The sequence below is a fragment of the Frieseomelitta varia genome, unplaced genomic scaffold (genome assembly GCF_011392965.1).
Source record: "Frieseomelitta varia isolate USP_RPSP 00005682 unplaced genomic scaffold, Fvar_1.2 scaffold_135, whole genome shotgun sequence".
In the NCBI taxonomy this organism is placed as follows: Eukaryota; Metazoa; Arthropoda; class Insecta; order Hymenoptera; family Apidae; genus Frieseomelitta; species Frieseomelitta varia.
The window spans coordinates 537935-563196 of NW_025109028.1; the positions used below are offsets into that span (position 1 = coordinate 537935).

The window sequence follows — 25262 nt, forward strand, 5'->3', positions numbered from 1 at the left end:
ATATTAAAGAGTAATAAAATATATAATTTGTATCTAAATATTTGTAAAAATTAATTTGAATATTTGAAGCTTACTTATAGCATTACTAGATAGCGCAACAGTCGTTATATCTGTTAACTACATCGTGTGTTTACATTTGACGGTTTGTGATTTCTTGTAAAAAAAAAAAAGAGTGGTGAAGTTCATGTTTTATTAATATTAATAGTTAAAATAATAGTTAATTCCTTAAATTAAGTGAAGTTTTATATGTTAGTCTTTTGACTGATGTAGAATTTATGCGACGATTGAAATATGACTTCTTACTAGAGGATTTTGGTACAGTGAACTGCAGTACATTTAGTTACATGGAATTTCTCCCGCGCAGTATTATTTTGAAAATAAGCTACTTGATCAAACAATAACCTATCGAAATTTAAAAATTTATCTTTTTTTATATTTTTCTATATAATGTGTAGAAGAAAATATTAGTTAGATTATTTAAATTGGAATGTTTCATTTGCTTGATGGATTAATAACACGATTTCACATCTTGCCGATCGTTTTTATTATAAGATAGACGTAAAGTACTCTCCAAATATGTATTTGTAAAGAAAATTCATATAATATTTTTGAGATATATTTCATTTACACATATATAGTTACATTATTAAGAAAAAAGGTTAATTATTTTGTATGTCTTATATTGATTGCACTTTGCATGTTACCAATTTTGTATAACAATGATACATATCTTTTTTGACTTGAAGAAAGAATGTTCCGCTTGTACAAAATATTTAAACTTTTTCATAGAATTACTTTTCTTTGAATATGTCATTGTTTTAGCAAATAAACAATATATTTATTTGTATTTGTATTAGTAGACATTTGTTATATTTGGATCATAATTATATAGATTTATACTAAAAACTAAGTTATTATAAGCTCTATCATTATATCAATTATTGTATTATTTTTTGTATTGTTTACATAAAAAATATATATTAATTTCTTATGTGTTATACATTTTAAATTTGTAGCAAGCACGATGTCAAAGCGTAACAGATTATCTAACCAGAGAGTTTGTTGCTTCTGTGGATTATCACAGAATAATGAATTGGAATTTGGTAAATTTTATGAAGATGGCGAAATTCTTACGCATTATTACTGTTTGGTATGTGATTTTATAAATATTATATCTTGGATAATTTTATTATTGTAATGTATAAATTTAATATTCCAACATAATATTTTGTAGCTTTTATCATCAAACATGCAACAAAGGGGAAAGGATGATCAAGGCATTTTAGGATTTTTAAAAACAGACATAAAAAAGGAAATTCTCAGGGGAAAAAGATTGGTAAATAATTACATATGAATCAAAAAAAGAAATATTTAAAAAAAAATTATAATTCAGAGATTTCAATTCAAAGGTATGTTCATATTGTAAAAAACCCGGTGCTACTTTGGGATGTTGTAATGTAAAATGTAAAAAAATATTTCATTATCCTTGTGGACTAAGGGCTGGAACCTTAAATCAGTTTTTTGGTCAATTTAGGTTTGTATAAAATATTCAAACTTGTAGTGGATTATATTGATTTTATAATTTTGGATATTTCAAAGAAATGTAATACATTTTAGGTCATATTGTATAAAACATAGACCAAAGCAAAAAATAGATATTCAGGTTAAAGCTGAATTAGCAAAAACCAAGGAAGTAGTATGTTGTATATGTTATGAAGAAGTAGATCCTTATGATACAGTTGGTACAATGTGGGCTCCATGTTGTAAAAAGAATACATGGTTCCATAGAAAATGTGTTCAGGTAGAACAATAATTTGCTAAGAAATATTAAAATTTTTAATATTTCTAAGTTTTTAAAATATTTATTTTAGCAATTGGCTATGAGTGCTGGATATTTTTTCAAGTGTCCTTTATGCAATGATAAAAGATCATTTCAAAAGGCAATGCTAGAATTTGGTATTTTTATTCCAAGTCAGTAAGTGGAAAATGAAATTTATGTATTTTGTAATAAAATATCAAATTCGAAGAATTCTTCATTTCTTCAATGTTTTTATTCTAGAGATGCTTCTTGGGAACTTGTCCCTAATGCATTTCAAGAACTTTTATATAGACATGATCAATGTGATGCTTCAATATGCCTATGCCCTAAAGGTAGAAAATATACAAGTTTTAATGCGTAAGTAAAAAAAATTTTATTCAATATTATAATATGATTAAAGTTTTTAACTTTTCATTTTTTATTGTAATTGTAATTTGATAGGAAGTGGGAGCTAGCTCTTTGTCGAATTTGTGGTTCACAAGGAATTCATATGGCTTGTGGACAACTTAAATGGGCTAATCCTATTTGGGAATGTAAAGAGTGTATTTCTATCCTAGGTAAATAAAGTATTATTTAATTAAAATGAATATTTTTTAATTAAAATTTATAAAAAGGGAACATTTTTTGGGTCTTATACTTTTATATAGGTAAATCTGAAGAAACTGCTAGTTCAAGCACAAGAAATATACCACAGTATGTATTAATTTTTTTCAGCATTAAATTTAAATTTAAGTATTAAATGATTGTTGTAATAAATTCCTAAATTATTAATACATTACTTATAAATTTAATATAAATTTAAAATTATATGTATATATTTGTTATTTTACCAGGACTATTTCTGACTCTGAAGATTCTGACAGTGATATTTCTGTTGGTAAAGATTCACCTGTACCATTTACAACAAGTTCGTCAGTTATAAACTCTACGTCACAAACGCCAATTATTAAACAACGTCCTGGTCCTCGATTTTTCAAATTAAGACAACTTAAAACAATTAAAGAAATGCAGAAGTTAGTACACGAAAATCAAAAATATTGAAATCTTTAAGTACATTACATCTGATTTATCTATTTCAATAAAAACTATTTTATTATTCAATAGCAATAACAAGCATAAAACCAGTGAAAACGTTAATATCATATTGAATATGGAACAGCATAGTCTACAGTCTACAAGTAGCAAAGAAATCTTTATGAATGTATCAAATTCAGTAACAGATTCAACGTCACATAATTATGGAGATAATTTCAATTCTACAATTCAACATTCCAAATCACAATTGGATAAACGAGTTGATAACATTACAATTGATAGCGATAATTACATTACAGAGGCAAATATTACAACTTATATGCACGAATTAAGTGAAAATATAAATTATTTCAATATTAAAAATATAAATTAAATAATCTTTTATAAAGTAATGAAATTTACGCAAATATTTATATATATTTTACAGGCCACTAATTTTATTTCATTACGAAATATGTTTATTAAGGATAATACAAATGAAAAAAATTATTTATCTTCACTTGAAAGCAATAAAATTGAATCTAACAAAAGTAGCATTATACATGATTCTAGTCCAAAAATAGAAAAGCTATTGCAAGAAAGCAATTCAAGTCAAGTCGTTACTAATAATCTTTTAATGAGTAATTTAAATGTAACTGAATCTGATAATTTAAAGAAATTTAATTTGCAGAATGAAACAAATGATGTTTTGAGTGATATAATACAATTAGATAATGAAAAGAAATACAATTATACTGATTCTATTTCAGAAACTAAAATTACAAACATAATTTCATTGGAATCTAACAAATCTAAGAATATATTATTTATTGAACAAGAACAAAAAATTCATGATCAAACATTACAAAGCAGCAATGAATTAATAAGTAGTAATTCAGTAATACAACCTCCATGTTGTCAGAGTAATGTTTTAAAATCAAATTTGAAAAGAAATTATAACGAAACTACATCAATCCCAATAGTTTCATGTATAAATGAAACTAAAAGATTGAGAAAAACTGGTAGTATACAGTCATCACACATGTCTTTAGATGCTTTTACAGATGTTGGATATAATAAAAATAATTTACAAATTAATAATCATGATGATAGAATTTCTGTAAATGAATTTCATTTGCAGAATAAAAAATCACATATTCAAATTAATCAAAATTCTAATGCAGATAAAGATATTCTACATTCTATAAATGCATATAATATATTAAATAATAAACTTGATACGAATAAAGAAAAAGTTAGTGCATATATAAATATTGCAAATGAAACAAATAAAACAGCTAGAAATATTGAAGTTAACAATATAAAAGATGTAAGTAAAATATTTTCTATAAAACTTTTTACATTACATGTTTTACATTAATGTTATATTAACATTATATTTATATACGTTATTAATGTTAAATACATTAAAAGAAAGAAAAAAAATTTTATAGAAAATTATTTCTTATATTTAATATTATTTATTAAGGAACATTTAAATTTAAGGATTAATTTCAAAAAAGATATATTGATATAAAATTTTCTATGTTGTTTTTTTTTATTGAACATATCATTTGTAACATTAACAGTATGCTGAGGATGCAAGCACCAGTTTTATTATTGAATCAAGTAACATTGTCACAAATAATACAAAAATTAATTGTGCTGAAAAATGTATTAAATTAGATCATTCAAAGTTAAAAAAATCACAAATACCAGAACAAAGGAAAGCTCAAAACGATAATGAAATGTAAGTATTATTCTGTCTCTTTTATCATTCTATAAATTATTTTTCTGTATTATATTCTGTATATAACAATTTATCGAAATCAAATTTTATGTATTTATACTTTCAAATGGGTATGAGTGGGTAATGAATGGCAAGTAATATTATTATATTTATATACTAAAAAAATATTATAATGTTCCGTAAATTATAGGGTCATTCCAAAACATAGAACTTCAAATAATAAATATCACAATCTGTGTTGGCAAAACAAAAGTGAAACCATAAACAGTGATTGTCCTCAATTAATACCAGAATATGTGTGCTTACGTGATCTTAAGTTTCGTGTACATAATGTGGATAATCTACAGGTAAATATATTTTAAATATCTGTTTATTATATCGTTAAAAATATATAAGAACCTTATGGAATATATATTTGATTATAATTCATTTTATGTAGGTGATTCTATATGATAAATATTCTGTAAATATTAACATGGACACTACTGTAAAGAAGAATACTACATTTGATACACCAGTAAAAAAGCATGATACACCAAAAAAAATTGAACAAATTTTTAAAACACAGAATGATACTTTCCCAAACTTCATATCTGGAAATATTTATGATAATGACAAAATTACAACCATATTTATTAATGAACAATCTGAAAATGATCAAGATGATATAAAAGAAAATCTAGATCCAATATTAACAATTCCTTGTAAAAATCCAACAGATGATTTACTAACTAACACAACATTATCTACAAATAATTCTAATGTTTCTGTAAATGATAATCAAAGTGAGAATAGAAATTTAATTTATCCTAGATCTAAAATAGATGGACAAAGTTATAAAACTATTAATTTAAGTGATGATACTAAAAACAATAATGATGCCTTCACAAGTTGTAATCATAATTATGATGAAAATATTAATGATATCGAACAGAATGTAAACTTTGATAATATGATACAGCATACGCATGTAATACACAATATGGAAGAAAGCTTGAAAATTGATTCTCACGATTCAACTAAATTAGTACAACGTATATTGTTTCGTAAAAATTATACAAATAACAAATCTGAAGATAGGAATGAAAAAGATTTTAAAGTAAGTATTGATCTAAAGAAAATAAAAAGTTTTGTCGATAATAATCCTGATTTGTTCTCAAGCTATAAAAAGGAAAAAAATACAGAAAAAAGATTTAATTTATTAAAACATACAAAAAATTCAGATATAGATGAATCGGAATATCTTGAAAATTTTACATTAGTTACATCTAAATATGCAATAAAAGAATTAACAAATTACGATGCTGGAACTGTAAAAAATATTGAAGATTTAATCACTGAAAAAGAATTCAATACAATAAACAACGATGAAATATATTAATATTTCACTTAGTAGTTTTAGAAATATAATTTAAGAAGTATTAATAAATGTTTAAGAATTTTCGATATTACGATATGTACATAGAAAAATCATATTTTATTTAAAGCTTAAAAAAGTATTTGTTTACATGACATATTTATTAATAATTACTTTATTTAATTTAGTCAACTTTGTATACAAGATTTAAAAATTTAAGGATAACGTAGAAATGATTTGTAAATTTTGTACAAGATACAATATGTACATATAAGTACTTATATATATAAGGTGTATCAGGATAATTTAATTAGATGAATTTATAGGCAAAGATAAGTCGAAAAAAAATTTTTTCATTTAATGTTTCTTTTTTCAGAAAATCGAGTTAAGAATTTATGGAGTACTTGATTTATTATTGATTTAATCGATTGTATATATTGATAATTTTTATTTTAAACTTGATGTATATTATATTAAGTTTAAAAAAAAATTATCAGTATACGCAATTGATTGATATATAAACTTGATGAAATACATTTTATTCTATATTTTCAGACATTAGCCAAACGTATCATGTAGAAAAATTTTTTAAAATTTTATAACATTTAAAATTTTCTTAAAAATAAGATCTTAACCATTATTCTTTTTTCGACTTATTTTTATATGTACAATAAATTCTTGCATGATTCTACCTTCTGTCTTGATATATTTTAAAAAATGACAAAAATATACATATTTGAAAAAATATTTGTCACTTTGTTTCAATTGCAAATGAAAAGTATTACATATAGATGATAGAATAAATTTAAATTTTGTATATTCAATATTTTAGCTTCTGTCGTATTTACTTATAATATTTAAATACTTTTTGTAATTATATTTTATAGCTTATAAAATGTTTTCAAAATTTAAATACTATCTGTCTTTATTATTTTTGATTGTTTCTAACATAAATATGTTTAACTATTTTTATATGTAATTTTAAATTTTGCTGCATTTTATTTTGTTTTAGGTAGCATAAAAGACAGTTGTTCATATTTCTCTACAATTTAATCATGAATAAGAATATGACTTTATTTAAAGTTTGATTATGGAAATAAATTTTAAATATTATAATTACAAAAATTGTAAACAAATACAAATTATAAAATAAAGTTGATTACACCAATATAAATATAAATTCATATAAATATAAATATTATTTTAAAATTCTATGTAAAAAATTTGGTTAAAGAAATTTTTATTGTAATAATTGTCTCACATTTTTTACATTAAATTATTTCAATAGCTACGGCCGAAAAGGGTATAAAATTTGGGTTTATTCTGACAATCAGGGTGTATACATGTTTGCTTATCAAAAGGCACTGATGAGAGTGGTTGTTCAAATGGTATGCACAATGTTTTTGCTCCCATTGATAATGTTCCAAGTTCTTCTCCTGCATCCTCTCTATAAAAAGAAATGAAATACATATACTTTATATTTTATAAACAAACATCAATAATGAACAAAATTTTAATAACATTTACCGTGCACTATCGCATTTAATTTTATCTTCACAAGATGATTCTCCACAAAATGGTGATAATAACATGTTTTTCTCATTGAGATAAAAACAAAATTCATTCCAACTATCTGTGCGCTTGATATGCTCATTTAAGTCTTTTCTTGCTCTATTAGAAAAAAATTATTTACAATAATAATATTTACAATATTATACAGACATATTACTTACTTGGAAAGCATATTTGCTTGTATGTCAATTAATAACGTATGTAAAGCAGTGATTACTTCAGCTCTGTTTGCAAATACTCTTTCAAAATTATCTCTACGTACAAAAGTGACTTGATTCTTTTCTAAGTCTTTAGGGCCTAATTCGATTCTTATAGGTACACCTTTTAATTCCCAATGATTAAATTTCCAACCCGGAGTACGATTATTACGATAATCTGCTTTAACTCTAAGCGTTTTATCTTTCGACAATTCATCTAATAATTTATTACATTCAGAAAATAATAATTCCCTTTGTTGAGGTGTTGTATTTGCTGTAATACCGCAAGGCACTATAATGGCTTGAATACAAGCTACATTTGGTGGTAATATTAAGCCTTTATCGTCTCCATGAATCTACAAATAAAGTATGAAATTATTTGAAAAATATCTTCTATATAAGAAGATCTAAATATCTGTATTAAAATAAAGTTATATACCATTATCATAACTCCAATTGTACGAGTCGTTAGGCCCCATGAATTTTGATAAACAAATGTTTTTTCATCTCCTTCTGTGACACCCTCTACTTGAACATTGAACATCTTAGAGAAATTTTGTCCAAGATGATGACTTGTTGCTCCTTGTATTGCACGTCCACTTGTTGAAATAAAAGCTTCAACTGTGGTAGTGTAATCACCACCAGCAAATTTTTCCTTTTCAGTTTTACGACCTTTAATAACAGGTACTGCTAATAAATCTTCATATACTCTTGCATACATATTTAAAATCATCATGACTTCTTCATCAGCCTCAGCTTTAGTAGCAAATGCAGTATGACCTTCTTGCCATAAAAATTCTCTTGTACGCAGAAAAGGTTTAGGATCTTTAAATTCCCATCTCTATAGTAAACATATTTAATTACAACTATCTTTTATGCCTTCAAAAAATAATTATTTTAGATCATAATTAACAATTTATATACTTACTATTACATTATTCCATTGATTAAGTTTTAAAGGAAGTTCAGTATCAGATTTTAACCATTTAGCATAAGCAGGATACATTATAGTTTCTGATGTTGGTCTTATAGCAATAGGTTCTGCTAAATCTGATTCTCCACATTTCGTTACCCACGCAACTTCAGGAGCAAAATCTGCTACGTGTGCTTTTTCTTTTTCCAATACTGTACGTGTAACAAAAATAGGAAAATAACATTCTTGTACGCCCATTTGTGTTATTTCTTTGTCAATGTATTGTTTTATTATTTTCCAAATTGCAAAACTCCACGGACGAAGAACATAACAACCGGATACATCGTAATATTCAATCATGCCACTTTTAGTAATAATTTGAGAATACCACTCGAAGAAATTTTCTTCTTTCTTTACCTCTAATCCTAATCTCGTTTTACCAACATCTACATCTTTTATACCTTCATTCTTATTTGTTTCTTTATTCGATGTATTCTTTTGTTTACAAGTATTCTCTTTTTTCTTTTTAGACATCACATCCGATGTTATTGGCTTCCATTCTTGACCGGTTAATGTTTTATAATTATTTTTCAAATGTAATAGAATTTTTACCTCTTGATCAATAACACTTTTATCTACCTTAGTTTCTTTTAATTGTCTTACTTTATCTCCTTGTTTTTGTATTTGCTCTGACAGTACAGTTACTGGAGTAGTAGACGGTTTCCAATCTTGACCAGTAACTGATTTGTATTCTGACTTCAAAGCTAAAAGTTTCTTTACCTCTTGATCAATAATACTTTTATCTGCCTTAGTTTCTTTTAATTGTCTTACTTTATCTCCTTGTTTTTGTATTTTTTCTGACAGTACAGTGCTTACTGGAGTAGTAGACGGTTTCCAATCTTGACCAGTAACTGATTTGTATTCTGATTTCAGAGATAAAAGTTTCTTTACCTCTTCATCAATAATAGTTTTTTCTGCTTTTGAACTTTTCAAATGTCTTACTTTATCTCCTTGTTTTTGAATTTCATTAAATAATTTTTGATTAACATGTGATTCTATTGGTATATTTTGTGTTATGTTTTGTTCTTTTATTCTGTTCCATTCATTACCAGTTATATTTTTATATTCAGCTTTTAAAGTCAAATAAGCTTTTATTTCTGGATCAATTGTATGTTTATATTGTATATAATCTGTTTGTTCAATAATTTTAGACAGTATTTTGTCTAATAACTGATTAATTTTTTGATCCAGTAAATCTGCATTTAGCATTTGTTTCTGAAACAATAACAGTAAGAAAAATATTTATGTAAATATTTATGTAACATGTATATTATTAATTTTTGATTACAGAAACAAAATGATACACACATTTTTTTGAGAAATTTCTTTAACTGGTGTCAATTTGTTAATATTTGATGTAGTTTCAGTAGATCTTGTATCTGTAGCATGACCATCTGGAATGTGAAATAATATTAAAGGCTGTTCTCTAGAAGAAAATGGACTAATAGGAGCATAAGGTACATCGCATCTAAAAAATCCTTTTCTTTGTAATTGAATTATTTCTCCTTTTTCGACACGTTTTAATGCTATTTCTCCAAGCATTTGTACTTCAATCTGAAATATTATTATATTTTTATTCTGTTTCTTAAATTTATGATTATCACAAATGGTAAAAACTTACTCTTGTTTCTTTTGCAACAAAATCTTTGTAATCATCATCTTTTCCCAATACTGGTTTATGTATAATGTGATTAAAGTAAACAGTATAGCATGGAATTAGATTAACTTTATTAATATCATCTTCATTTTTGTCAGAAGATGCTGATAACCATGTAATTTTTAATGTATTTTTATAATCTTTGTTTTCTAAATTTAGCTGTGCTATTATTTGTTTGATAACATTATTCTCTTTTTCAATTTTTTTTATTAATATGTTACCCCAATTAATAAGGGTAATATTTTGACCTTCAATTAATAAGTTTGCATCATCTCTTTCTATGTATAACTGTGATCTTACCAATATTTGTTTAGTTCCTTTTGATATATCTTTCGGATGATTCTGAACGGTCAACCACTCCTCTTTCACGTCATTTATATGTACGGATACAAGTTTATCAGATTCTAAAGCAGTATATCTAAAAATCGATATTATATTAATTAGTTATACAAATATTTTTCGCAAAAACATTTTTTATATTGTAGTATACCTAGTAGCAATTGGATCAATGACTTTTTTGTTAAATGCCCATATTTTATCCCACTCCATGAAAACGACAGATTTTGAACTACCTTGAGCAATAATAAACTGTTTTAATCCTTCAACTGTCATCCCTCTTCTCAAAATACCCCTTACTGTTGGAAAACGTGGATCATCCCAACCATCAACTAAGCCTTGATCAACAAACCAAGTTAATTTTCTTTTTGACAAAACTGTGTGTGTCATATTCAAACGTGAATATTCCCATATATAAGGTCGTCTCAATCCTAGTGCATCAATTATCCAGTAAAATTGAACATCTCTGTCATGATATTCTGTTGTACGTAAAGTATGAGTAATGTTTTCAACAGCATCAACAATAGGACAAGCAAAATCATATGTTGGATAAACTCTATATAAAAAATTATAAATTAATATTATATTAAGTATAGAAAAAATGAAATATTTGATTTTTTTAAATTTTTAATATTTATACATACTTATATTTTGTACTAGTACGAGGATGTGGTTGTAATTTGCACCTATAAATCGTTGGATCTCGTAAACATCCGTTTGTTGATTGATAATCAATTTTTGCTCTAACACAACATTCCTGGCCTTTAGCAGAACCTTGTTGCATCTCATTCCATAATTCAAGATTCTTTTCAATAGCTAATTGAATAAATGATTTTTTTGAACAGATTTCTCTTCATTTAAATTATTTTGAAAATACTGTGCTATTTTTATTTCAACTTTATACTTACAATTATTTCTGTTTGACGACATTAATTTCTGATCACGTTGTTCTTTCATTATATCAGCTGGTGTATCATCTACATATGCCTTACCATCTTTTATCAATTTAGTACAGTATTCCAACATCAAATCAAAATAATCAGAAGAGTGAGTAAATTTATCTGGTTTGATTTGCAATAACTCTAAATCTTCTAAAATAGCTTTTTCAAATTCTACATTTTCTTTTGCAGGGTTTGTATCATCAAATCTCATAATGAGCTGTCCTTGAAATTTTTGTGCATAATATTGATTTAACAAAGCAGCCTTAGCATGGCCAATGTGTAAGTAGCCACTTGCTTCTGGTGGGAAACGTACTATGACCTAATAATAAATAAATTTATACGGATTATATATCTTATCGCACACAAAGAGGTTATTTTAAATATAAATTACTTACTTTACCCATTTCTGCACCAGGTAAATTAATGAATTTACCTTCCTGTTTTCTTTGTCCTATTTGTTTAGTCATAGTTTTCTCAGATGGTGCATTATTATCAGAAGACAATTTAGCATTCTTTTTAACTGAAAGTAATACTTCTGTCACAGTTGGTAATGAAAGCATCTGTTTATACCATCTGGTTATATTAATAAATTTTTTTTCAAACTGTGTTAGAAATTTCTTATCTATAAGAACACAAAATATGTGGATATCAGCAATTGTTAATTTTTTAGAGACCAACCAAGTATTTGTCATTAATATGTTATCTAAATAAGAAAGTGCATCTTCCTTCAAAGGATAAGATCCTAGAGGTCCAATTGCAAATGATAACCAATGATCAACTTGAGTCTTCTCACAAGGATTGACACCACCTGTATTAATCATATAACAAATATAAGCAATAAAGAAAAATCAACGTGTATATCATAAAAGAAATTCATCATATATGTTTACCATAAAGATTTGTACATATAGTTCTAGCAAAGTAACGACTAACATCGCTGCTTCTTTTTCCCAATATTTTATTCTGACTATCAGTTAGTTGTATATTTCCATCACACTTCCAATCATTGGGCCAAATTATTTCAATTTTTTCTTTATTTTGGGAATTGATTATCTCTACTACTATTAATGCATCTATACAAATTAAAACATCAATTATCAATTTAATACAATTTTATTTAAGACGGAAGAATATATATAATAGTATTGTTTTATTACTAAAAAGATATTTTCAACATTAGCATCAGTATATGGCTAACTTTTTAGCATCTGTTTTCTAGATTATTTTTGATATATAGTTAAATTTACTGTATTTAGAATGGAACTATGTTACGATAAAACTTACCTATTGGGGGATTTGTAGGATCAATTATAACTTTGTAAGTCATTTTTGTTGAAATTATGCTTAAATAGAAATTACATTCATAAGTATATTTGCCTGCGTTAAAACTTCTCCACGTTTGCAACAGTATCTAACTCTTACGACTAACGTCGTCAACACTGCTTTTTCTGGATACACGCATGTACACACACGCGCATACACATATAAAGAAAATAATTCTGAAGAAGTACTATAAATCAGATATATGTAAATTATCTTTTTATGATTAAGATTTCGGAAATTGTAGCATATAAATTACTTGTCGATAATAAATTGTAAATTATAGAACTAAGGTGTGTAATTACAAGTATGTACGTATATTCGTAACCATTTTAAAACATAATGGTTGTAAAAACTATTTTTTATTTAAAGATATTATAAGAAAAATTAGTAAAAGTACATTGCATATTTCTTTTCTAAACATTGAATATTTAATTTTCTTTTCTTCTTTATGAATTCATTTTAATTTCCTCTGTACAGTTATCTTTTTTCGTTTTTGATTGGATTAATATGTAATGCAATGTTGATCCTGTTAATAATCTTTGGTAACAACTATGTATATGACACTAGATTTTTACGCATGTAGATGCGTGAATATGTACATAAAACGATAGATTCATTGATTCGTTTAAAATTTCTCTATAATATATCATAGCTTTTTAATTTTTACCAATATTCTCGATATTCTAATAGGTTTTTCAATTATCTATTAATTGGAATTTAGGTAAGCAGCTGATGTGTAACAATATATAGATAGAAATATACGCAAAGGTGGGTCGGTCACCTGGAGATAACTGTAAAATGTCATCAACGAATGTGTGTCAGGCATGGACTTGACGCTGTTCAATGACACTCGTGGGATCTGTTGTCATAATAATTATGTTTCATCAATGTTAATTTGATCGAAGAAAAGATAGCTATCTTGGTACAGAATCTTCTGTTGATTAATTTAAACATATATGTAAGATAATATTTATTTAAACAAAACATTTACATGCTTTATTTAGTGTAGATAATAGATATTGCATTTTTTTTTAATATATTGTAAATATATGCATATTTAAATCGTTTAGAACACAAAAAAAATTATTGTTAGATATAATTTAATGGTATTTAATGGAATTAATTAATTTAATATGTTATTTGTTGTCTATTATACGATGATTATTTAATCAAATCAAATAAAAAAATATATATTTTATGCATATGCTTAATTTTTAATGGAAATTCTGTATTTAGAAATATTGTATAAAAAAGTATAAAGATTAGTATCTTAAGTATTGATCTTTATATCCTTGTTTTAGTTTATAGATATTTAATATAATTCACATATTAAAGATTTATTAATTTATTTTTTATTACAGATAAAACAATTAATATGGAGGGACCAGAAGTGACATTTTTATTCCAGTTTGGTTTAACTCGTGATACTGTTACAGTTGAAAGCAGTACATTGACTCTTAAGACTCTTAAAGAATTTGCTTGTGACTTTATAAATACGAAGTGTCCAGAACATGGTTTAAATCATTTATTTGAACGATTGCTTTTATTTAAGCATGACTATAATTCCACTAATATCTTACAACTTATTACAAACGCCACTGAAGTTGTTGATGAGACATTGGTAGAAATTGTTTTGACTGGTAAATTTTGAATTGATATATTTTATTATAATAAATGAAATATAAAAATGAAAAAGTTAAGAAAAGAGAATAATTGTTTAATTTTTTTTTAAGCACAAGTGCCAAATGAAGAAGTTCCCATTCGTCCCCATGCTTTGACTGTTCATTCATATAAAGTTCCAACATTTTGCGATTTTTGTGGAGAAATGTTATTTGGCCTTGTTCGCCAAGGTCTAAAATGTGAAGGTAAATATTATATTATGTTATGACTATTTTAGTTATTTTGAGTACTGTAATATAATTAATGTATTTTATAGGTTGTGGAATGAATTATCATAAAAGATGTGTTATAAAAGTACCTAATAATTGCTCACATGATGTTAGTCAAAGACGGCGCAGTTCTGCAATGTTAAATGTACCAAGGTCTCCAAGTCAAGGATCTACTAGTAGTTTGACCAGCATTAGTGATGATAATCATAGTACAAATAATACACCGAATGCAAGTCAAAATAACAGTACTTTGGTAAGATTTTATGTATGGTGCAATGTATAATTCATATATTTTTACATATATTATTGTCTTCTACCATATTATAAATTTAGACAATACCAAGTATAATGGCACCAAAACAATCTCGCTCTCCTTCATTGGGAGGACGACCAGTGTGGGTTGAACGAGAACTTGCAACACGTATAAAAATTCCACATACATTTGTGGTACATACTTATACCAGGCCAACTGTATGTGGATATTGTAAAAAATTATTACGAGGTTTATTTAAACAAGGCCTACAGTGCAAAGATTGTCAATATAATGCACACAAGAAATGTATAGAAAAAATACCGAAAGACTGTACTGGAGAAAATCCACGTGACAATACAGGTCTCTTTTACTCGTATCTTATTCATTTTTTTCATAAATAATTTATTTCAAAAGTAATGTTTATTTAGGTAACAAATATTTAAAAAATATTAAAGAAATATCAATTATTTAAAAAATTATATTTATTTAGGTAACGAATATCCTGATAGCGGTGTCGGCAGTGAACCGGAAGGAAAATGTGACGGTAGAAATGAAGAGGCCGATGGCGATAGTGATGCTGAATCTCCTTCACCTCCTCAGCACTCATCTTTTGTAGTAGATGAAACAAAAGCATCTGATGAATATACTGTAAACTTGTTTTTATAATAGAAAATATTAGACAGAAATATTTTTTTTAATTTTGTAGTTAATTTTATTTAAAATATTTAATAATAAATATAATATTTATTTAGATTATTTTTATAGGACCAAGTTCCATGCAGTGATGATATTATTTATGATGAATTTCAAAAATCTAGACCGTCAAGGTAAATTGGATTTTTTATTGTGTGTGTAAACTTGTGTTTTATTATGTATATGTTCTTTTATTATGTTAGTTGCAGTTCTACACCAAGCAATAATATTCCTCTAATGCGCATAGTGCAAAGTGTTAAACATACAAAACGACGTGGTTCGAAAGTTTTAAAAGAAGGTTGGATGGTACACTTTACAAGCCGTGATCCAATGGTAAATAATTAATATATATTTTTACGTATATACATATACATAAAAATTATTAAAATTATAATATTTGAAAATTTCATAGCGAAAGAAACATTATTGGCGCCTTGATACAAAAGCTATAACATTATTCCAAAATGAAAATAGTTCCAAATATTATAAAGAAATTCCATTGGTTGAAATATTGTCTATTGAAACTGCTGAGACATCTCGTTCACGTATGTATTGAATATTATATATATATTATATTCTATAGTTAATATTTATATTATATATTTTTTATTAAAATTTTATTTGGCACATATCAATGATATGAACATGAATTGTATTTTAGAAACAATCCATTGTTTTGAGTTAAAAACTGCCAATATTGATTATTATGTTGGAGAAGATCCTTCATATGGAGAAAATTGTAGTCAAGTTCCTCCACCAGAAAGTGGTATTGGAGCACACATAGCTAGGTCATGGGAAACTAGTATTAGGCAAGCATTGATGCCTGTTACTATATCAGCCAGTATGTAATTTTTCTTTTATTATATCTTATATTAAGAAAATTTCTTCATTTAATAGATACTAATATTGATAATATTGATAATAATATTTATCAATATTAAAAAGCTTTATCTATGAAAAATATTCTAATTATAGGTCAAGAAGAATCTACAGAACCTGAGGAAAATATTACTGATATGTCTCAATTATATGAAATCTTTCCAGATGAAGTTCTAGGTTCTGGCCAATTTGGTACAGTGTATGGAGGCATTCATCGTAAAAGTGAACGAGCAGTCGCCATTAAAGTTATTGATAAGTTACGTTTTCCTACAAAACAAGAAGCGCAGCTTAAGAACGAGGTTGCTATCCTCCAAAATCTGTCGCATAGTGGAGTTGTTAATCTAGAACGAATGTTCGAAACTCCTGAACGAATATTTGTGGTTATGGAAAAATTAAAAGGCGATATGCTGGAAATGATATTAAGTTCAGAACGTGGCCGTCTTAGTGAAAGAGTAACTAAATTTCTGATTACACAGATATTAGTAGCATTAAAACATCTACATAGCAAAAATATAGTACATTGTGATTTAAAACCTGAAAATGTATTGTTAAGCAGTGATAACGAATTTACACAAGTAAAACTATGCGATTTTGGTTTTGCAAGAATTATAGGAGAAAAAAGTTTCAGAAGAAGTGTTGTTGGTACTCCAGCATATCTAGCACCAGAAGTTTTAAGAAATAAAGGTTATAATCGTTCTTTAGATATGTGGAGTGTTGGTGTAATTATTTACGTATCATTAAGTGGTACATTCCCATTTAATGAAGAAGAAGATATTAATGAACAAATTCAAAATGCTGCTTTTATGTATCCACCTATGCCTTGGCAAGAAATCTCATCTGATGGTATGCAAATCATTGAAATAAAATAATACCCATCAAACAATAAAGATTAATAAAATTAATTTTTTTTTTAGCAATTGATTTAATCAGTAATTTGTTACAAGTAAAACAACGAAAACGTTATACCGTAGATAAGAGTTTACAACATGTATGGCTTCAAGTAAGTATTTTAATCGTAAATAGTTTTTAGTATTATAAAATATAAGGTTACTATAAATTGTATTGTTTTTAAGGATTATCAAACATGGTGTGATTTACGAGAATTAGAAGCAAAAGTAGGATATCGTTATTTAACTCACGAAAGTGATGATGCCCGATGGTCAGCATACAGTAACCAGCGTACATGACAGAACTCTCTGCCTACATTAAACATCGAAACATTGCCAAATAATTTATCTGTACACAAAGGCTGGGCTCGTAGTGCTCGAGCTACATTGCGACGTTTCATTCGTGCCTGACTTGAATACATTCATAATAGGGAGTACAACTATATTTTTTTTTGACTATCAGTAAACTGATATGAAATACTAATATGATAACTTTATTCCAAAATATATTTCATGTAAAAAATAAGAATTATTACATAGAAAATTATTTAGACTGCGTTGTGTAAGATAAAACATTCAACAAAAGATAGGAGAAAGCAACAGCAATGTTTTCATGGATATTCAGTAATTTTAATAATGAATTTGAACGTGTTACAAGGTACTGGGTATAGAAATTTTCTATAGTTCGTAAAGTATGAAAAATACTCTAGAGAATAATAAATATAGTATTATCATGATATTTTAGACAATTATTTATTTTACCATAAAATAAATAATTGTTTCATGCTGTTTTATTAATGTAACATTGCATTGAATACATAATACCATTTTACAAGTAATATACATATATAAGTGTTAATCTCGTAATATAAACATATTTTTCAGCTTAAAATAGAAATACATATAGAATGTTTTATAAATGCACAAGAGATGCTTAAAATAGAATAATTAGATTTAACATAATATGTCAAGCAGTATGTATAAATTATAAAATATATGTATATTTCTTTTATATATATAAACTTTTGACATTCTTTGAAGTAAGATGAAATTAAAAATAGTACCATATAAACTTCTTAAAAACTAATAGAATTTTTCATAGATTAAATTAATATATACGTAATATTATGCTATATATAATAAATTTACTATTTCATATTTTTGCTTCAAAGCATTTAGATATTAAAAGTTTATAATTTGTGTCAAATCTTTTAACAATTAATACAAACTAAAACTAAAGATAAAACTAAAAATAAAAAGACGTGCATAAAATGTATACTCTAAATTATTAATTCTTATGTGATAAAATAAGATTATTGCAAATACAATCTTCTTAAACTTTTGATCTTATACATCATAATAAAGCATTCATAATCTTTATAAACATTCATAAAGACAAGGGAAGATTTGCAAATAAATACATTCCAAGAAGATTACTATACATATTCTCAAGCATTTTTTATATAATATTATAATTATAATTATTATTGTGATAAATTTCATACTAGAAAGTAGTGAACAAAATTTTTTGGAACTATTTGATAATTAGCATATAATAGACAAAATGATTAATTTTACGTTTTTAGTATATTTGTTATTTTATTTTATTCTATAAAATTATTTTACACTTTTCATTATTTTATTAAAAACAAAATACATTCCAAATAGAAAAAGATCTAAATTATACGTATTTTTTTCTCCATTTTAAGTACTGCGTTTATTTTTCTCTTTTTAATTTCATATTACAGTTACTATAGAAAAAATTTAAAATATATAGAAATTAATTGACTTAAATAAATGTATATTTATAAGAAACTTAAAATATCCATTTTCTAATCATATATTAAAGCCTTAAAAAACTTTATATTTCGTTATATTACTTTAACGCAATACTTGTTTTTAATACAATATTTTTGCAATCATTCAAATTATTAATAAAAATATAGTAATAAAAGAAACATGAGGAATCAAGAAAGAAACCATTTTTTTTAAATTCAGAAATTAAATATGAACAAATATATTTCCTTATTTGTTAATCAAATATTTCATAAAGACTGAGTTGCTTTTGAATAGTAATATTTGGGATTTGTCTGAATATTTTACTCATTGTAATAATATTTTAAATAGAATATTATATTTTAAAATGAATCATTTTTTACACTACACTTTTTCATTAGAAAAGCATAATATACAGATACAAATGTTATTTCAATCGTATGTTACTTAACAGAATCTCATTTATTCACAAAATATTTTATACATCAAATTATATTTTATTATATTTAATTAATATAGCATCAAATATATTGTTGTACATGACATATGGCCTGTATTTTTGAAAATTTGTTTCCAAAAATACTTCAATTATGAAATGAATATTTTTGCTTTGTTTATATTTTTATTATGGAACATGTATTATAATTACAGTAAAATATTACGTTTGGATAGTCAATGAAATTTAAATTTAAATATAAACATAATAATTATTATTATTTTATAAAAAATTCTGCAGAAATATTTTCAGTTATACATATTATACATTTTAATTATATATGGGAAGATTTGTGTAATATTAATAGATTTTAAATAATCTGTATATGATTTGCAAAATTAATAATTCTTTTATACATTATATTATGTGTTTGTAATATGTTTCTAAATTAATTGTACATATTTTATAAACTTTTTGTGATTTAAAGAACATTTTTAAATTTTTATAAAAACATTAAATTTTATAAGAACTAACAATTTGTATTTTGTTGAAATTTATAATATTTTGTTAAAGTTTATAACATTTATAATTACATAATTAATAAACAAAAGTACTTAAAAGACAACATTATAATTAATAGATTTTAAGTGAAATTAACAAATTTTCATAAGAAGTTATAAAATGTTAAATATTATTGTACTTATTATGATAATAAGAATAAATAAATTATTAATGCTAATAGACTTTTTTAATACCTTCTATCTATTTTCTTCAATTTTTTAATAAAAATTCCATGTACAAATATATATTAGAGTATTTAGAAAAATTTATGTCATTGCGTTGTAAATTATTTCTTTGTCCTCATTAAATCTAACAGAACTTCTGCTTGAAATAATAACATCCTGATCCTGTCACACTATCTTCAGTTAGTTCTTTTATAACTTAAAGACACAATACAACATCTACTTGTGTTTATTTTACTTAGTGAATGTAAATATATGCAGTAAATGAATTATTATTATATAATATTATTAAATTATATATATATTTACATTATTGTAAAAACTACATAGTTTAATTAATTACAATGCTCATAACTAGTTTATTAATATTCAAGATATTATTGAATAATAGTTTGGCAGAATGGATTGATATGCCTCAATTTTCTAATGTGAAAAAGATATATAGGTATGTATAAAATCAGATTAAATAACATTAAAATTAATGTTAATTCAATGTCACTATTTTTTCGGATATGTTATATTTTATTCAAAGAATACCTACTACAAAACAAGATCATTTTTACAAATTTGCTCAAAGAAATATGGGAAATCAGTTTTCTTATATATATCAGAATATTACTTATAAAAGTACAGAAATAGAACAAATACCAGTTAATAAAACTGAAGAATACAATTTTCATAGTATGAAAAAAAATATCAAAGATCAGGAAAATGTGTTTGTACCTGATACAAAAGAATGCAATGAAACAATTCCCTTAATAATTGAGGTAACTATGTTATTGCATTTAAAATTTTTTAAATATTTTATTTTGAAAAACAATTAGCAACTGAATGTTTCATTTTTGTCATTTAGGAAGAAAAAGCAAATAAACAATGTTTAAACGAATCTTTTACTTCAAATAATGCAAGGCTTTTGGATTATCTTCCAGTGGATATACTTAAAAGTGTTCATTATACTTTGAAATCTCAACCAATATCAATTGATGGAAAAATTCATTTTTTGAAGACATTTGAAAATACATTAATGACTGAGATAGGTAACAACAAATAAGAATGACAATAACAATAATAAAAAATAGCTAAGATAGGTAACAATAAATAATAATAAAAATAACTCATACCAAAAAAATAATGATACGTATGACATGTCAATGTAATAATCAAATATTTTTAATAATGTTTTCAGAATTTCAACTTGCACAAAGTGTAACAAATGCTCGTAAAAGAAGAGGTACTGAACATTACGATCATAATTATGATCATGAACATGCGGCTGGATTTCCCTCCATAGAAGGTGCACTTATGGCTATTTCATTTCTTACATTTGCTGTGTATCTGATTAGATTGGTTATGGTAATTATTTATCTATAATATTTATTATAGTAATTAATGATATGGATTTATGTAATAATTCATATAATAATTTTCTTTAGCTTTTATTCAGAAATATGAATTCTACACCAACCCCTACAACTACTTTATTTCTTGGCAGAAGAAAAAGATCAATAGATAAATTTAATGACGATGCAAATATGATTCTTAAAAATTTACATAATTTTTCTTCTGAATTTTAATATAAAAGGATAGTTTACAATAATTAAACAAATATTTATAGCATTAATTATATTGAAAGCTTCATAACTGAGTCATTTCCCTGTATAACTTAAGTTATTTTAATACATATCTTCTCAATTTTATTCTATATATCCTATTTTTACAATTTAGCAGACATAGGTGGTGGTAATAGAGGCAGTAATATTGCATTAAGATATGAACCTAATGGTCGTTTTAGCGAAAGATTTTGCAATTGTACAAGAATCTGTATTATTTCGATTTTGTTTACTAGATACTTTCGTTTCTCATCTAGTATCAGAATACCTTGTGTTACAAGATTACTTATTGTTGTATTAATCAAATCAATTGATAAAGAATAAGGATGTTGTCCCCATTGACGTTGTTCAAGAAATGCTTTTTCTATCTGTTTCTGTGCTTCAATCAATACCTCTTGTATCGTTATATGAGTTGATTTTGATTCATCCCACTGTAATTGAAAACAGATTTTTTTTCTATATGTTTGAGAATATAATAAATATAAAATACTATACAATATTATTGAATTTTACCTCAAATAGAACAAGACATGTAATATATATTGTGTCTATAAATGGTAATATTACATTATAGAGAAGGGAGAATACTTTAGTATCTTTTCTTTGTACATATGTATTATTTTGAATACTTATATAATTTTGTCTTAATAATAAATTTAATGTTTCTTCCCATTCAGATTTTATCACAGATTCGTCTTCTATTAAAGGCATTGCAAATTCTGTGGTCAATAGCTTTCTTAATAATACATATCGTTTAAATACGTTTCCTATACATAATACAATAATACATCAATTCTATTTCATCTTTTATATGTAATATGCCATATGCATACAATAATATTACCGAGCTTATTTCCTTCTATTCCTATAGCAACAGTAACAATAGCTGGTTTTATTAAAAAAGATAAAGTTGGATTTAGATAAATTGAAACATTAATGACAGGTACAGCTATTCTCATAGTTTTTTCTAATAGAGTATGACCTTTAACACGGATATTGTTTTTCAGCTTTGTTATTCTATGTCTCTCTTTGAGTCTCAAAATGTTTGATGTATCAATTATAAGTAACTCTTCATGAGATTTTAAACTATTTAATATTTCTTGTTTTACATTGCCTGTATTTTGATCATTTATATCAAATGACCTGCAAACTTCTTTCTATAATATATGTAATTATTAGAATTCTGTGACTATTTTTTAAAACTTACCTTTCTATATATACTGTAGCATTAAATACTTGCAGAAGCCTTTTACACCATAAATAGTCACTGACTAATTCATCTAATGTATATGGATTATCTGAATGCATTTGACTTTTTTCATTAAATAATAAAGCAATTAAATTAAAAGGCATAAGTATTGTATTTTTTTTATGTGAATCTATTATGCAATAAGCTAGATTTTTAACAACAGATGTTGGTAGTTTTGTATAAGGTGATAATACTTTTTCTTTGCGATGTTCCATACTTAAAAATTGGCATGCAGAAATAGGTTCATTAACATTAAAAACAATAGATCCATAGGCATATGACTTCTGTAAAATAGATAGAGATTGGAGTAAACCAACAGTAGATTCTTTTGGTTTTGGCACTCCCAAAAGCTCATATGTAAATAACAATTCTTCTGGTGGTCGTTCATAATTAATACTAATAGGTATAAAATATATATCAGGTACACTGCCTTCTAATAAACTCTCCAAAATAGTTGACAAAAGACCTGAAAATGTAATCATCTTTATGTTTTTATTAAATATTAATCAAAATGTTATATCAAAATTATTGATTTTAACATACCAAACTTTGGTATTATGCTCTTCAAACTTCTACTTCGAGTGCCTTCAATGAAAAATTCAATTGCTCTATCACTATGTTTTACTAAAGACATTACATATGCATTAAATATTTTTTTATACAATGGATCATTAGAAAAACTGCGCCGCATATAAAAAGATCCTGATTTTCTGAATAATTCTCCTATTACATACATGTGATAAAAATCCATTCCACTTGCAATGTTTGGAAGTGCCATGTCATAGGAAAATAAGACATATGATAACACTACAAAATCTAAATAACTTCTGTGCGAAGGTGCATAAACATATTGTATCTGAGAAATTTGCATCTCTTTTTTCATCTTGTATATTGCTTTTTCATTAACATAAATGCTCACAAAAATTCTTTTAAGAACTTTTGTAATAATTAAACCTGAAATTTACAACATTACTCGTAACTATAAAGGATAAAAATATTATGATCTTAAATAAAAGACAGTTTTACCCATGAAACGAACAGTGAGTAAATTTTCTTTGCTAGCCATTTCATTTATTATATCATAAGCCTCTTTAATAACTTTTTTGACATCTATTTGGCGTATTGCAGCCAAAGAAATAATTGCCAATTTAATTTTTTCATCATTTAAAACTGCTTGAATCATTTCATTTCTAGAATATTTAGATTCCATTGGAAGTTTATGTGGTGATAATGGATCCATTGACCGAGAAGCCCATAAAATATCATAATCTTTACGTCTTGCAAGCAGTAAATCCACAAATTCTGAACGTTGTTCCATTTTAAATATGGAATATTTGCAATATTCAGATAACTTTATTCAATGCGTTACTTCAGTATCAAAACAATGAGCAGTATTTAACCAAAGTTCAATAATCGATACGCATCAATTATCAATTTTAATAACATTTCATTATTTAAATTTTTTTTTCATACGTACACGTATTGTATATGCTACTGATCGTACTGTGATTTTTTTCCGATTAATTATATCCTCTTAGACATTGTACATTTTTCCTCTTTTCGCTCTTTCTAATTACTATTTTTATTGACAGTTATGACGCGTTAAAAACTAATATTTGAAATACATACAAATCGACCGTAACTCAAACATTACTTTACATATAAAATTACTTTTCTAAAGTTTTAAGTATTATTATTTGTCGTTTGTCGAAGATTATGTATTTTTACTTTTTTTTATTCTTTGATCCTTAATAATTAAAATAATTATATTAATATAACACAAGAATGATACTTCTCATATTCTTGTTTCAAATAGTTTATGTATTTAATAATTATACTAAAATTTTAATGTTAAATTACATTTTAACAGCAAGCAAAATTTGAAAGAGGTAACGAAATATAACATTT

At 25.2% G+C, this 25262-nt stretch overlaps 5 protein-coding genes across 8 annotated transcripts; 3 read left to right on the top strand and 2 right to left on the bottom strand.

Annotated features, from left to right (window-relative positions):
• Nucleotides 1–148: 148 nt before the first annotated feature.
• On the top strand, nt 149–7101 carry LOC122530410 (putative uncharacterized protein DDB_G0282133). The gene is made up of 16 exons (XM_043657329.1): nt 149–315; nt 1017–1150; nt 1235–1336; nt 1410–1534; nt 1618–1801; nt 1872–1975; nt 2060–2176; nt 2261–2376; nt 2467–2512; nt 2653–2832; nt 2924–3155; nt 3282–4163; nt 4423–4583; nt 4774–4930; nt 5023–5682; nt 6953–7101. Exons 1-16 carry the CDS (start codon nt 276–278, stop codon nt 6959–6961), a joined length of 3249 nt encoding a protein of 1082 aa, XP_043513264.1. The 5' UTR covers nt 149–275; the 3' UTR covers nt 6962–7101.
• A 67-nt stretch (nt 7102–7168) lies between these two features.
• On the bottom strand, nt 7169–13120 carry LOC122530396 (bifunctional glutamate/proline--tRNA ligase). 2 transcript variants are annotated; one of them, XM_043657319.1, is made up of 14 exons: nt 12901–13120; nt 12507–12689; nt 12012–12424; nt 11584–11935; nt 11320–11491; nt 10830–11231; nt 10304–10757; nt 9991–10236; nt 9403–9897; nt 8638–9234; nt 8149–8550; nt 7674–8065; nt 7468–7611; nt 7169–7387 (listed from the first exon to the last, which is right to left on the bottom strand). In XM_043657319.1, exons 1-14 carry the CDS (start codon nt 12941–12943, stop codon nt 7222–7224), a joined length of 4461 nt encoding a protein of 1486 aa, XP_043513254.1. In that variant the 5' UTR covers nt 12944–13120; the 3' UTR covers nt 7169–7221. The 2 variants fall into 2 exon arrangements, with proteins under 2 accessions (XP_043513254.1, XP_043513245.1); XM_043657310.1 differs by having other exon boundaries at nt 8638–9897.
• A 1194-nt stretch (nt 13121–14314) lies between these two features.
• LOC122530417 (serine/threonine-protein kinase D3) lies at nt 14315–17869 on the top strand. Of its 2 annotated transcripts, none has more exons than XM_043657340.1 (12): nt 14315–14579; nt 14673–14804; nt 14876–15081; nt 15162–15441; nt 15572–15729; nt 15847–15908; nt 15978–16107; nt 16187–16319; nt 16436–16615; nt 16750–17496; nt 17568–17653; nt 17727–17869. In XM_043657340.1, the coding sequence occupies exons 1-12, from the start codon at nt 14315–14317 to the stop codon at nt 17838–17840; spliced, it is 2493 nt and encodes an 830-aa protein (XP_043513275.1). In that variant the 3' UTR covers nt 17841–17869. The 2 variants fall into 2 exon arrangements, with proteins under 2 accessions (XP_043513275.1, XP_043513284.1); XM_043657349.1 differs by having other exon boundaries at nt 15984–16107.
• Nucleotides 17870–20839: 2970 nt separating this feature from the next.
• LOC122530504 lies at nt 20840–22069 on the top strand. The gene is made up of 5 exons (XM_043657534.1): nt 20840–20940; nt 21028–21262; nt 21349–21532; nt 21682–21848; nt 21929–22069. Exons 1-5 carry the CDS (start codon nt 20840–20842, stop codon nt 22067–22069), a joined length of 828 nt encoding a protein of 275 aa, XP_043513469.1.
• A 94-nt stretch (nt 22070–22163) lies between these two features.
• Nucleotides 22164–25066, bottom strand: LOC122530426 (dihydroxyacetone phosphate acyltransferase). 2 transcript variants are annotated; one of them, XM_043657361.1, is made up of 6 exons: nt 24381–25066; nt 23898–24308; nt 23313–23820; nt 22950–23248; nt 22619–22872; nt 22164–22536 (listed from the first exon to the last, which is right to left on the bottom strand). In XM_043657361.1, exons 1-6 carry the CDS (start codon nt 24670–24672, stop codon nt 22210–22212), a joined length of 2091 nt encoding a protein of 696 aa, XP_043513296.1. In that variant the 5' UTR covers nt 24673–25066; the 3' UTR covers nt 22164–22209. The 2 variants fall into 2 exon arrangements, with proteins under 2 accessions (XP_043513296.1, XP_043513305.1); XM_043657370.1 differs by having other exon boundaries at nt 24394–24528.
• Nucleotides 25067–25262: the final 196 nt, after the last annotated feature.